Source organism: Lissotriton vulgaris, chromosome 7 (genome assembly GCF_964263255.1).
Source record: "Lissotriton vulgaris chromosome 7, aLisVul1.2, whole genome shotgun sequence".
Taxonomy (NCBI): Eukaryota; Metazoa; Chordata; class Amphibia; order Caudata; family Salamandridae; genus Lissotriton; species Lissotriton vulgaris.
In genome coordinates this window covers 1,046,380,745-1,046,396,090 of record NC_141695.1, presented here as the reverse complement: position 1 = coordinate 1,046,396,090, position 15,346 = coordinate 1,046,380,745, and the positions used below count along the sequence as shown (strand labels likewise).

At 42.8% G+C, this 15,346-nt stretch overlaps 1 protein-coding gene across 1 annotated transcript in view; it reads left to right on the top strand.

Moving 5' to 3' along the window:
- XTBD1 (XRN2 binding domain containing 1) overlaps positions 1–10,611 on the top strand; it is a 40,595-nt gene extending 29,984 nt beyond the window's left edge. Inside the window, exon 3 of the mRNA XM_086931488.1 lies at positions 10,213–10,611. Within this exon, the coding sequence (XP_086787614.1) occupies positions 10,213–10,221 (9 nt within the window). The 3' untranslated portion in view covers positions 10,222–10,611. The remainder of the gene's footprint in view (positions 1–10,212) is intronic.
- Positions 10,612–15,346: the final 4,735 nt, after the last annotated feature.

Genomic DNA, 15,346 nt, shown 5'->3' with positions numbered 1-15,346 from the left:
CGGAGTCGGCCTGCCCAAAGATGGCATTAATCGCTTCGTAGAACTGACGGAGCTGGGCAGGGGTCGGTCCCGGAAAGGAGGGAAGCATGAAGCGGACTGTACAGGCTCTGCATGCGGAGCCGCGGGAGGGGCACCATCTGCACCCCTCGTCGCGTCAGCCGACGGACGGGGAGAAGTTGAAGAGCGACTATGCTTCTTCGACTTCCTTTTGTGCTTCGACTTACCTGACCATGAGTGCGAAGACTTGGTGGAAGAATGGTGTTGGTTTCGCAGCCTGTCCCTTGACCTCCACGACTGGGATCTCTTAACAGCACAGAGCCGACTGCCCGGCCTCGAGTAGCTTTCGGGACCGCTCAGTTACAGGAACCGCAAGCCTTCAAGCCGGGTACCCCGTGTGCACCGAAGTCGACAAAAGTCAAGAAAAAAAGCACAGTCAAGAAATGACTGGGGGTACAGCTCTCTCCGGATCTGCACTTGCCGGCGCGGATATAGAAAGAACTGACGTCAGCGTGCGAGGGCGGCATCTTTGCAGCTACCGCAACGTCATGCCGACAACTAATGCGGAGTCTGGCAACGCCACCTTTTGACACGCAGGGGTACTACTGACATTTTTTTCCGGATCCAGTCTGACGTCTGGGGGGTAATTCTAATGTAAGGAATCTATAACGGTTTCTTTCAGATAAATACAATTACTAATAAATTCAGTTGTTGGAATTAATCAGTACTGTAATTGGTATTTTATCTGCATTGATTTAAACACAGAGGGACTGCTCCCTCTTCCAGCCCTGTTTAAACTCCTGCAATACCCCTTGTTGCCTTTACAGAAGAATGTAAGGGCATTGATATGTACTGCGCAGGAGTGGATACCCCTCAGTGCTCCTACATACTTGTGTAAGGTCACCAACTGGTATGCACTGCAATACAGTGCAGCGCATACCCTTTGTTGCCTTTCCATAAGTATGGAAGGGCAACGAGAGATAGGCGCTGGCCTGGAGTGGGTACCCCTCGGTGCCCTAACAAACATATATAAGGGCACCAAGGAATGTGCACTGCAGTGCAGCGCATACCCTTCATTGCCCTTACTTAAATATGTAAGGGTACTTAGGGGTATGTATACCCCTCAGTGTCCTTACATACTTATGTACGTGCAACAAGGGGTATGCGCTGCATTGCATAGCCCTAGGAGCCCTTAAATAAGTATGCAAGTTACCACTGCCATACATTTATTAGACTGGTGTAGAATCAAAAGGATCCAGACCCCAGTGCTCCATTTGTGTGCTTGTGCTGGTTCTTCTGTTTTGTTAAATTCGTTTTTTTTTTAAACTTTAACTGTGATTTATTGTATTTTGAGTATTTTTTTTATAATTGTTTAATTATTTTGACCCCTCTGGAGGCCAAGGAGTTTTTGTTTGTATAGCAACAATTTTGACTTGACATGCTTCACTGGTCTCAGTAAGGGCTAGAGTATATTCCTGGTTACGGACGTGTACATACCACTACATAAGAGAATGTGATTCCAACCCCTCATTCTATGAGCATTCATTGTACTTTTGGAATAATAATTCACCAACATATGACTCAATGACTTTTTGGTAACTAATGTTTTGCTTTTTGAAGTATGGCAGGCATCATAGGTTTGCTGGAACTAACTACAGTGAACCTTGGCTGATCCACTTAAAAAATGAATATATCCTAAATGCATAATCTGTTACTTTTTACTTAGGAAGCTTTCCCTCTTGTATACTCTTTGACATTTAAAATGGACCATTGTGTCCAGTTGAACTACAACTTGTTTGTACTCAAAGTATTGAGAGAGTTTATTACAAAATCATCCTATAAGATGGCTAGTTAAGATGCACTTGTATGATTATAACGGGTGGTGTGTTATATCTATTTACTTTTACAGCAGGATGCCACATCAGTTTTGTTTTGGTCTTGTACTACAGACCCCCATGGAAAAAGCCTTACACAATTACCCCTTCCTTCACATGTTTACTTGAAATATATTCATTTGCTTATATTTTTTAGAGGATAAACTGGTGCAATTATATTTTTAGAATTTATATTGTATCAAGATCAATATCATTTTGGTGTTTTGATCGTCTTTGTTTGCATACTGATTCTTAGGTCAGGCTGCAAACAGCTCTAGGTAGTTTTTTCCTGACCAATGGTAAGCAGTATTTAAACATACATAGTGGCTTTTGACTCCACCCTGGAAGACCACTTGCTCACCTCATGCTATTTGATGCTTCCTTCCTCCTTTCATTGAGAGACAACACAATAGTGGAAGGAACAGTATTAAGTAACCTAAATCCTGTAAGTATAGATGCTGGAAATAACATAAGTGGAACTGCAACCCGGGCTAAAGTGCCCTCAGATACTATAGTAGTAATCAATAATGAAGGTGCCACCACCGATTTGCATGTTACTCCCCCCTATGTGAGAGTAATTTCAATTTATCCATGAAGCATTACCCTTAGTACTTGTTTTAGCTAATGCCCCCTCCTAGGAAGTGATCAGGTAGAAACTACAGCCTCCTTAATTGATAAGGCCCTATATTGGTTGACTAATAACATGAGGATATCCCCCAGGGGTAAACAGCAACTGGCAGGGGAAATCATAATGGCCAAAAGGGTATCATGGCTAGGGGATCACCGGAAAAAATATAAGGGTGACTGCATAGCAGTGAACTTTTGGAGTCCCCAGGCTCTGAAAGAAGTATTGGCTAACCTACCCCCCCCCCCCCCCTCCCCAAACTAAGGAACTCACAAGTCATCCCATTACATTAGAGTTCTTCTATGACAGCAGTTGGTGAGTTAAACATTAATAAGATCTGGGCCGAGCAATCGCCACCCAATAAGGAGGTTTGAGAGAGTCAATCAACCAAGGATGGGTGGTATCCATATGGTAAATCGCTATGAGGCTTTGACTGACATGGAGAAATGCGATTGACTGTGTGGGGATTATACCTATTGCCTGGGAGGAACAACCCTTCATAGTAGATTGTACGATCCACAGGGCAGGATCAGGGCAGGGTAATTATTAGTAAAGAACAGCAATCATTGATAAACTGGCCAGTATTGCTGGAAGTGACCGGAGGGTCTCCCCACGCTAGTATTTGTCAATCTGTTAAAAAATTGTATTCAACTAGGGAGAGTGTTTCTTGCATTACGGCTAGGGATACAGCTGTGTCTCCCTGCCCTAGACCTCTAGAAAGTAATCGAGATAGTGGGTGGAGAGTCAGAAGAGAAGTGATGTTTAACTTCTATCACCATGCTCCAAAACAAGGAAAGATTGTCCCTGCTTTCATGGAACTTAGCGGGAATTGGAAACAAGATAGTCTCTCCCGAATGGGGCAAGTTAATAGATTAATTTATTTTCGACATTTATAAAGCGCACTGTTACCAGACGGTGTCCTGGCGCTGGTTGACCACTCCAAAGACTAGCCACAAAGCTTATTGCCTAAATAACCATGTTTTCAAGACCTTCCGAAAGGACATCAAGTCTGGTATCTGTCTGAGATCCGCTGGCAAGGCGTTCCAAGCCTTTGCTGCTCCCAAGGAGAAGCTTCTGCCTCCCCATCGGGCTTTCTTAATTCTTGGGATCACTATCCGCCCCTGGTCGGTTGATCTCAGAGATCTTGCAGGTTTGTACCACTGAAAGTACTGGGTCATACACTGCGGACCCAGCCCTTTAAGTGCCTTAAAGACTAAGCATAATGCTTTGAATGCAATCCGCTGGCGCACAGGCAGCCAGTTTAATTTCACCAGCTCTTGGGCGACCAAGGCAAATTTGGGAATGCCCGTGATCAGGCGAGCTGCTGCGTTTTGCAGAATTTGTAATTTATTTAGAAGCCCCTGTTGAGCATTGAGCAGTAGGCCGTTACAATAATCCAGCCGAGACAGGATCAATCCAGATACTACTGTTTTTCTATGCTCTTCTGGAAGAAAGGGCAGGCTCTTGCGTAGAGTTTTAAGAACAAAGAAGGTCGCTGAGGACAGCGCATTTACTTGAGGCCTAAAGGACAATTTATCGGTCATCAGAACCCCAAGGTTCTTGACCTTGGCAACAGGTGAGGGAGGGATGCCCGATTCTTCCGGCCACCATCTTGGGGACCAGAAATTCTCTCTAGCCCCAAAGAGGAGAACCTCGGTCTTGGCCGAGTTCAGTTTTAGGCAATTCCCTGCCATCCAATCACTGACTGCAAGCATGCAGTCTTTAAACCTGCTGGCCGTGCCTTCCTCTCCTCACGGTAGTAGCGACACCACAATCTGTGTGTCGTCTGCATATGATGTTAAGTTAAAACCAAAGGCTCTGATCACAGGTGCTAGGGTAGAAACATAAACATTAAAAAGCTTTGGACTCGGTGATGAGCCATGGGGCACCCCGCAAGGGAGTATGAACGGACTGGTTTCTTGATCATCTAAGGTCACCACCTGACTCCTGTTGGAGAGGAAGGCTTTCAAGATCTTAAGTGCTTTGCCCTGAATCCCGCGGCCCTCAACTGGCCCACCAGTATCATGTGGTGGACCGTATCAAAGGCAGTAGACCGGTCCAAAAGGATCAGTGCAGCTTTTCCTCCAGCGTCCATCATTTTCCTAATGTCGTCCGCAGATTTAATTAGAGCTTCCGTGCTGTGTCCTGCCCTGAACCCATGTTGAGATGGGTCCAGAGCTTACACAGCGCCAAGAAACAAGCTTAACTGAGAATTCATTATTCCCTCTATAATCTTGGCCGGTAACGGCAGTCTGGCAATGGGTCAATAGCTGTTCAAATCGTCAATATCCAGATTTGGTTTTTTTAAAAGAGGGAGGATTGATGCCTGTTTCCAGCAGGATGGGAATTCCCCGCTTTCCAGCATATTATTAAATAATGATCTGAGCACAGAGGCTATCGCTGTTACAGCTAGCTTTGCTATGGTAGAAGGACAGGGATCATGAGGGTAACCTTATTTTAGCCTCAGCAGCCGCTTCCTTACCTCCTCCTCATTTACCGGGGATAAGCGCAGGAGCCTGTTTTCCTGGGAATTGGTCTCTACCAGTTCAGGATTATCCTCCAAGGGGTTACTCTTAGTTTGACCATCCAGAGAATTGAAAATGGTCTCCACTTTATTTGGGAAAAATTTCGCCAGATCTTCACATAGTTCCTGACTAGGGGGCACAGCCGCTGGTTTTGGGGCTGCCAGGGTAAGAACAGTTTGGTAGAGTTCCTTTGGGGAGTTTCTTGCCTCCCTAATGCGATTGGAGAAGAAGGTACTCTTTTCTTTCCCTATCAGATCTTTATATAGAGCTAGTTCCAATTTATATCTCTTTTTGTCGGCCTCACAATAGTTTTTCCTCCATATCCGTTCTAGTTTCTTACAGATAATTTTATGCTCCCTGATCTCCTCTGAGAACCAAGGAGCCGATGGTGACGTGCGAGTGGAACGACAAAGTTTGGGTGGTGCTAGCTGCCTACAGCCATTATCCACCCAGTTGGTATATATGGTGGCCGCCTCCTCTGCATCCACTGAAAGGGGTGCCATCGTGGATGTCAATAGCTCATCTAGAGACTTGCCTTCTATGTTTTTCCATTTCCTGATGGTCCTGGCTGGCTTCTTGGCCTGTCTTGATCTCGGGGGTAGAGCCATAGCAATGTTAAAACAAATAGCGGCATGGTCAGACCAAGGGACAGGACGCGTAGCCATAACACCTATATTGGGATGGTTAGAAAAAACTCCATCCAAGGTGTGTCCAGCCCTATGGGTAGGCCCAGCCACCATTTGCTTCAGATCCACCCCATCCATTAACTCCATAAGCTCCAGAGTGTCTGGGTCTGAGCTGCAGTCAAGGTGGAAATTAAAATCCCCTAAAACTGTAAAAGTCTTAGCACAGGCTGCTTCCTCTAAAAGACTTCCAAGTGCCGCTATGAATGGGGCTTTAGTCCCAGGGGGTCTGTAAGTAAACAGCCTCTGAGGGATTGATGATGGGACAGGGTGAATTTAAAAACAAGTGCTTCGCCGGAATCAACAGTTACTGGCTGAAAATTACCTTTTACAGAATCATGGTAGATGGTCGCCAGGCCACTGCCTCTCTTTCCCGGTCTGTTCTGGACAATGAGCCATAATTGGGTGGAGTGGCTTTAACAATGTCAGGGCCCGAGGCTGCATCCGTCCATGATTCAGTGATGAATGCTATCTTGACACCCATTTCATGTATCAGGTCCGCAAGTTCAATACTATGTTTGACTAGGGATCTGGCATTCAACAACATACATTTAACATCAACAGGCTCACCCTTCACCTCACCACTGTCTATATTGGTAATGGCACTAATGGGCAGCCAAGAGACCATGGGAAGGGCTATGTGACAACTCGGGCAACGAAGTAGAACCGACTGCGGGATCATGATATTAGATGACCATATTATCCTTTTTCAGGAAACATGGTTAATCACTCCTGTCTTTTGTCTGGGGGTTCTCAATTTTTATGCTCCCGCATTAAAAAAACCTAAAGGCAGGCCTATAGGTGGACTTATTATTTGGGTGCGCCAGAACATGAGGTGTAAAGTACATCAATTACCAGTCTTATTGCATGACTTCATGACACTTATTTTGAATTGGCCAAATGGCTTTAGGGTGGCACTCTCAAATGTTTATGCCGGGGGCAAATAGGAGGTCAAAAATCTGAAGTAATAAACCTTTTCGATTCCTAGCTCGAAGCCCTACCGGAACAACTAACATCCATAACGGGTGGTGACTTCAACACAACATTCGAACCACTTGGTTATGAAGATTAGATCCTTACTGCAGATGAGGAAAGCAGATGGGGAATTCCCCAACTGGAAGGTCCCAATGTCAAGAAATGGACAGCTGCAGCAATACAATTAAAGGGTATGTGTCTAGGTAGAGGGCTTAGAGCAGCTAATGGAAGAACACCTTCTGACCGTCAAAGAGCAACCACCTTCAATAATGGAAGGCATAGCAGTCAAATAGACTATCTGTTAGTGGACATGCGAGCCTGGCACTATTTGGTAGATATGGTCGTTAAACCTAGGCCGGAAAGTGACCATAATCCCCTTTGTGATACATTCCAAACTCATGAGAGGATTAGAGAGGATACCCCAAGGGGGGATGGAGACACTAGAACTAGTCCCCACAAATAACATGCGTCACATTAAATGGGTTAAATTTATTGAGAATACCACAAAACTAGAGGCACTTAAATCTGAGGTGGTGAGTGAGCTAGCCCTTTTGACACCACAAATCCGTAGCCGGGACTTCCTCAAAATTATGTTAGAGACACATTCAAAGCTTTTTTCCAGATTAAAAGCCCTCTTCAGTAAAACCGTAAAAATGGTTAAGGGAGGGAACAAGTTGTATACGGCCAGTTGGTACAAAGAAGCATGTAAGTTAGCCCGCAGGAACCTGAATGTAGAACTCAGGTTGAAAAATTCCTGAAGAGTAAAAGAGGCAAGGGACCTATACAGACGTACACAAAGCGCAGCGAAAAGACAATGGGATGAAGACCGATGGCGGGATTTGCAGGCCGCGAGTTATACAAACGATTCTAAGAAGTTTTGGGACATTATAAAATGGGATAGGGGAGGAATAGCTGAACCCCCGCAAAATAATGTTGCTAAAACTGAGTGGGTGGACTTCTTTAAACCTCAATGTGCTGGTAGTGAAATGAAAGGAGTACCTCCGCCGACACCACCCACTGTTTATCATTCCCAGATCTTCACCCTAAAGGACGTGAGCACAGCGCTAGATTGTGTAACAAAAGGTAGAGCCCCGGGCATGGATGGCATCCCTGCCGATGTTTTTTTTAAGCGACGGGTTGACTTGGTGTCATTACTTTTTATTACTAGCTAATGCAGTGGCAATGGGTGCTCCTATTCTTTCCTCTTGGAAAGGAGCTGAAATTATACCAGTCTATAAAAAGGGTGATAAATCCCTGCCAAGTATCTATAGACCAATTAGTCTAATAGACTCAGCCCAAAAACTTATTGGTCGTTTAGTCCAAAATAAAATACAAATATGGGTAGAGGAACACAATGTTTTATCCCCATTCCAAGCTGGCTTTCGTCCCAGCACCAGCTCTGTAGATCAGGTTTTTTACTTCATTGCATTATATTGGAGGAATGTTGTTTAATCTAAAGGGACACTTCATGCAGTTTTTTTTTTACCTTAAATCATCAGCTTTTGATTTAGTCCCCCGTCCCATGTTGTGGAAGGTCTTGGCAGATCAAGGAATGCCGCCCGAGCTGCTGACTCTTGTAGTCCGGTTGCATGAAAACAATTTCGCAAGAATCCGGTGGGGAGGCCAAGGTGAGGCCACTGAAGCATTCCCTGTCGAGCGAGGCGTTCGGCAGGGATGCGTCTTGGCTCCTACGTTATTTTCACTATACATTAATGGTATAGTGGACTACCTTAGCAGATCTCCCACAGATGCACCTGTCTTAGCGGGGACCCTGGTCCCAGTACTTATGTATGCGGATGATACGCTGATAATCTTGCGTACTCCCAAGTGGGTTGCAGAAGGCTGTTGATATCTTTGGGGCATTCTGTGAATCACGCGGACTTGAGATTAACACCTCTAAAACAAAATTCATGTCCTTGAATTCACGGAAAAAATTTAAAGGTAAAATTATCCTTAATAACATCCCCCTAGAGGAAGTGGATGCTTTTACCTATCTGGGCATCTCATTGCAGAATAATATGGGGTGGAAATGCCACACAGACATGGCCACCCTGAAATTTCATCAACTTGCGGGAGCCATTGCATCCAAACATAAAACTTCCTTTACTAAGCCCATTACACCTGTCTTGGCGATCTACCAAACAAAAGTAGTAAGTGCCACTTTGTACAGATCAGAGCTCTGGGGATTTTCTGACTTAACCCAATTAGCAACATCAGAGAGGAAATTCTTACGAAGGTTGGTTGGCGTTCCGCAAAGTACACCCACAGTCCCGCTGTTTGATCTAAGCAGGCAAAATGTGGTTGATATAGCGAGACTGAGGCCACTATTGTATTGGAGGCGTATTTGCACCACCCCTGAATTGGCTGACTATGCAACAGCTTTGAGAGATATAATAAAGGCAGACAGATTCCATGTAATTCAGTGGCTTAATGAATTAAGGATACTTCTAAAAGATCTGGACCTTATCCAGCTATGGGAAATTTCTGACACAATAACATTCCCATCAAAAAAGCTTTTGAAAGAAAAATATTGGGCAATGGTCCGTGAGAGAGTCCACATAGGTAGTATAAGCACCAACCTAATTGGCCGCTTCCTTGATTTTAAATCACGTCCCCACTGTGAGGCATACTGGGATATTATTGAAAGGCTTCAAGGCCGTAAATTATATTTCCAATTTAGAATCGGTACACTCGCAGTAAAAGCTTTTAGCTCTAAATGGGCATCACAAGGAAGTGATAAATGTCAGAACTGTAAACATAAGGTTGAGACCATAGAACATATATTTTTTGAATGCCCTCTTTATTGTGCTCCGCGTCGTAAATGGTTTAAACCCATATGTTTAAATTTGGGCACACAGAAGTATAAAGATGCCCTAAGAATACTGGAGTCTGACTGTTCACCCTGCATAGCTGTAGCAACTGCAACATTTTTAAAATGGGCTTGGATTATACGCACCCTCACTTTTCTACCTCATGCTGTTAGCTAGTAATTATCTGTATTTTACATGAAATTCTCTTTTAATGATGTAGTAATTTTTTTAAATCATTGCTAAAAGACTCATTCATAAGCAAGGTATTCGTATTTCAAAACGACAGATATAAGATATTTACATTTTTTTAACTATGTGATGTCTATGTATTATTTATAGTGTAATGTATAGTGATGTACTGTGTGTTGCTTTTATGAAAATCTGTCGAATAAAGCTTTTTGAATTTGTGAATTTGCTTCCATCCTCCATTTGGATGCATGAGGGACTATTTTACATATTGAAAGAATGCACATAAGTCCACCTGTGCATTAATTTCCTGAGTTAAGTAATATGACTATATTCATAGGAATTCTTGGTGCAGAATGTTCCAGAATACAGCTGGTTCCAAAGAGATAAGGAGCCATTGGAATTGCAGATAGAGCAATTGTTAGATTGTGGTGACTTTCTCAGCATAGAAACACGACAAATCGTATTGAAATGTTCACAATTGTTTTTAAAAAATTTGGTTATTCTCAATTAACCACTTTTTATCTTTCTTTACAGCAAAGCTAGGATTTCGGGTGGAAACATCTCCGTTTTCAATTTTGCTGAGAAGTTAATATTTTGGATTGTAAATCTACTCATTTAGTGAGACCAAGGCTCTACTGCTGACATTACAGATGGACATTTTATAGCAATGTTGATGGATTTTTTTTAATACATTTTTAAATTTGATGTTTCTCCTTCAGGAAAGTTTTTTTTATGTTGAAAAATAATTTGTTGTTTCGATAGTATACAGTTTGTAATACAGACTGAGAACTATTTATATAATTCTTTGCAGGGTTTTAATGCAATTTTTATATTTTACAAGAACAACCTGAATGAAGAGTAACTAAATGCACAATATGAATTTAAAATATCTGCACAAGAACTGTAAAACAATAAATCATTTATGTTCTGTAACATGTTATGTTCCTTATCGTTGCTTTAGAAATGCGATTAACACTGTGCTTCCTGTGAATTGGTATACATTTTATTTTTTTGAATAGATTTGTAAAAGGCTTTCCTTATCTAAGGCTATTTGTGTTTAAAGGCCTATGCAAGGAAGCTAACCGACTTGGGCTGTGAGTTTCAGTCTTTCTCCCTCAAAAGATTATACACTTTACCGGTTTGAATAAGGTTTTATGGAGCACAGGCTGGGGAAGTATTGACAAAAGACATCAACTGGGATAATTTCATTTGTCTTGAAGTTGTTGGGCACTAAGGTCGTTTGGTGGATGGGATACTCTGTGACAAATGTGGCAGATTTCCTATCAATCATTTTTACAAATGCATTATATGTCATCTAAACCACCCTAACCTATACATGGTAAGAGATCTGAGCATTGGGTTTGGCAAGAAGGATCTAACTACAGCCACTGCCCAAGTCACTCCGCTCAACTCAATTCAATTTGATCTTTATTCGGTTATTTGCAGAAAACAACCATAAAAGCACAATTTAATATACATTATAAAAACAAGTTGATAAAAAAAACACATTGTCCACAGGAATAAAACACAATTGGTCTGTAGATGAATATATACAACAATATATACAACAATATCAAGCATTATCCCTAAATGCTGATTCTAAATTTTAGGGCTAATTTTAAAAAACTGATTACAAATAAAGTGCATTCGTTATTTAGCAGCTCTAGGTGACAAAGTGCAGGTTTAATTTGGATAAAATTCAGTCTTTTAAGAAGAGGCTTAAGGTAAACCCTCCGGGAATATCATAAAAAGGGCAAAAGAATAAAAAGTGCACCATATCCTGCAGAGACACACAGTCGCAGCCGCAGGTAGGTAACACTTGCCCTTGGTGGCTGCCTCTTGGAACAGCTAGCAGTAAGTGAAAGAGGTTCAGCCGAAACCTGATTAACAAAAAACGGTCAAAGCTCGACATTGGCCAAGTCAGATATGGTTCCATACTTAGTGTGGTTTGTATAACAGTATAGTTTCTATTGCTGCCTTTCTTTAAGTCCACCTCCTCCCGCTGGAATAGCTGTGAAAGAAAGAAAGTAGTTTTCACAAACTTTACATCGGTTACAGTTATTGAGTCGGAATTTGAGAAGAGTTCCGGACGCCCCAATGCAGTGAAACACTTTTTCAAGTATTTTAGCCACGGGATTTTTAACATATTATCCCATGTCAGTGCTTCTCTCAGGAGCTGGTGCTTTAATGGGAGGTGCTTGTTTAGACAGATTTCAGCGAGAATGTTAAAGGCCGAAGTGCAAGGGTATCACCTATATAAGGGGAACCTAACTCCTTGTGCACTATAAAATTGGCAGTTCCTCTTGGAACCCCCAGAAGCTGTTTCAGAAAGTTATTTTCTGCTACCACCAAGTCCTTAACATTCGTGTACCCCATAACTCGCTTCCGTAGCAGCCTATTGCCACACTCTTAGCCTGATATACTTTTAACAAAGCGGCAATTGGCCGTTGCCCCATTTTCCTTGCAAAATTAAAAATTGCTGCATTTGCCTGTGTTATCTCCCCTTTTTTCTTCTGTACAGCGGGCCCCATTTCAGTTGGTTATCAAACAGGACCCCCAGGTATGAGAAGGTTTTAGTCGTGGAGATCTTCTCCCCGTTTACATGAAATGAAAACTCCTTCTTATGTGCTGTACCTACATTCATAACGAAGGATTTTGAGTTATTAATGGAGAGATCCCGGGATTTCATAAATATAAAAAAGGTGTTAAGCAGCAATTGGAGCCCTTTTGCGGTCCTTGCCAATAAAACGGCGTCGTCCACATAAAGTAACACAGGTAACCCTTTACGTCCAACAAAGGGATAATCAGCAGATGTTTTTAAGAGGGTATTTTCCAAGTTATTGATGTATAGATTAAAAAGAAACTGGGCCAGGATGCAACCCTGTCTTACACCCCGGTGTACTCCGAATGCTCTGGTCACCTTCAGGTCCTGGGTGTATCGCACGTTAGCTCGGGTGTCCTGGTGTAGATCTGCCAGGAAATTGACCAGGGTCTGCTCCACCCCCATATTTCTCTTAGCCTCCCACAATTTCCCCCTATTGACACAGTCGAAGGCTGAAGAAAGGTCCATATAAGCCATATGGACTGTGCCCTGACGTGCCATCGTGTATTTTCCTAACACCATGTGTAGGTTGAGACACTGGGAGATGGTAGAGTGGCCTGGTCTAAAACCATATTGAATTGGAGAAATTATGTTCTTTTCGTCAGCCCAAGTTGTTAGCCTATTCAGGATTACACCGCCTACTACTTTTACAACCGAATCAATTAAGGATATTGGCCTGTAGCAGGATGTGCTGTTACGATCCCCTTTTTTAAAAACGGGTACTATTGTGGACAACCCCCAGGACTTTGGGCATCCATGGTCACAGAGAGAACGGGGGCACAAAGTGATGTCCTTGATTTTAAAAGGTCCGGGGGCACACCATCGGACCCCGGTGCTTTTCTGCTGGTTAAACCCATGATGCCCTTCTCCACCTCACAGATGTTGAAACGCAAGGGGTTAATACCTGGGACACCTTTGTCATATATAGGTTGTGGTATATCGCTATTAAGCTCAACTCACTTGGAAGTCCTATTTGCCCCTGGGACATACCACAGTGATCAACAACTCCCCAGTTAGCTGCAGAAAGAATCAGTACCTTCGGGCGCAAAAAACCTAGCGACGACAACACTTCAAAGACTTCAGCAACTACCAGCAACAATGCTTATATAGAGACTGGCCAGAAAAAGGAGCTGGGGGACACCACCCTGAAATTGGGCCGTGTAACCACCACATAACATGCCTAATACCCATTATCTTATAAGGTGCCACACAAAAGAACTTGCTAGTTATTCTTAATTTGTTGTCTTTGTTTTTAAAGAGTTGTGTAAAATGCAAACTCGACCCAAGGATATCGGAACATTTTACAGAGTAACCCACGACTCTTGTTAGTATATGTTTTGTATCCCATAAACCTAAATCAAAAAACCAAGAGTAAAATGTTTGTAGTACAGATCGTCCTTCTGACGACATGCCAGTGTGCTTTAAGATATATCTGCATCTAGGCAAGAGAAAGTCTTTGGTGTAAGGGTTGTGCTGCATCAGAACATTATGTGTAGAATCTGCTTAGTAAAATCCTATTAACCTCTTCCTTGAAAATGATTGTCGATTGGTTAAACTGAATCTGCAAAGGGAGAGTATTCTATATTCTCGGGGAGTTTGCACTAAGAGGGAGTTGGCAGTTCATAGGGTGCTGCAACCCCTGAGACCTTGAGTAATTTGTGACGTACCTCAATGTGTCATAGTGCTGGGATTTGTGCGTCATGCAGGCTATCGTCATCTGGATCCCAGCTTTGACTGGGAGCCAGGTGATCGCCTTTTGGAGAATGTGTGTTGTGGTCAAAACAATCTTGGCCCTGGTATTAGTCTAGCCTCTGCTTTCAGGATCACCTTGAGTTCAGCCGTGCTTGATTTTGGTAAACGTAAAGTTCACATTCTAACATTCAAGTCTGGATATGACTAGGGATTGGAGTGCAATCATGAAATCTGGTGGTGGAATGGAGGGTTTCACAATCCTATGTTCAGTTGGAGAAAAGCATGTGTGTGGATGACCTGATGAGTGATTTTGTTTATCCAGGGTTAAATCATGGCATGGGATGTTATTGATTCTATGTTGACAGGTTGCATTTGATGGTCTCTGGTTGTTTATTGTATCTGACGGGAAAGATGAATTGGGAAATTGAGGTGGTTTAGCGACAGCTAGCTTTAAATTTTCATTAGTGTCATTTAGGTGGGCGATCTGTTCCGTTGAGGAAAGTTTCAAGTACAGCTAAGTGTCATCTGCATACATATGGGATGGCAGGTTTGATTATTTGTGGATCTTCGTCAGTGTCTTCGTATATAGGTTGAAAAGATGGTGGATCCTTAAGGGATTTTTCTACTGGCTTAGTACACTTTAGATAGTGATCCTCCTAGTTTGAGTAATTGTTTGCAGTCTCGTCAAAGATTGGAACTATTCGAGTATGTTTCCAGAAATCCTCATTTTGCGTTCAAGTAACTCTAAAAAGACAGTCTGGATTCACAGTGTTTACCGCTGAAGACTGGTTGAGTAGAATGAGTAGGCAGGAGGAGTTCTTGTATAGTATATTAAGAGCATCATTCATGATGTGTGGGATGTCCGATTTGGTCTTGTGTCCTGGTCCAAAACCAGATTGGGACCTGTCCAGTAGGTTGAACTATTCAACGTGTTGTCATAGTTGGTTGTGTGTGCATTTTTTCCTACAGTTTCAAGAAGAGAGGGATGCTCAACAACGGGTGGAAATTATTTAGATCTGTCTTATTGATTTTTCCAGGAGAGGTGTCACTGGCCCAACAGGGCTCAAAAAATCCCCCAAATGGTACAAGTCCTGCAGGTCTAGTACCTTGAAAAATCTCCTCGACCTAACTGCAACCTACTTGACCTCAGTCTCTGAAAGCGGAGCAAATGTGAAAGATAACTATATTTAAAGGCATCCTACTGCTCATTCACTTTGTGAGCAATAAAAATGCCTTTAAATCCTGGTATCTTGTCACATTTGCTCTGTTTTCAAAGACAGAGGAGAAAAGTTAGTTTGTCTTCTTACTCACCAGAAAGGGCGAGTAGGACCTAAAAACAGCTCGCCCTCATTAAATTTAGCTCGCAAATGCGAG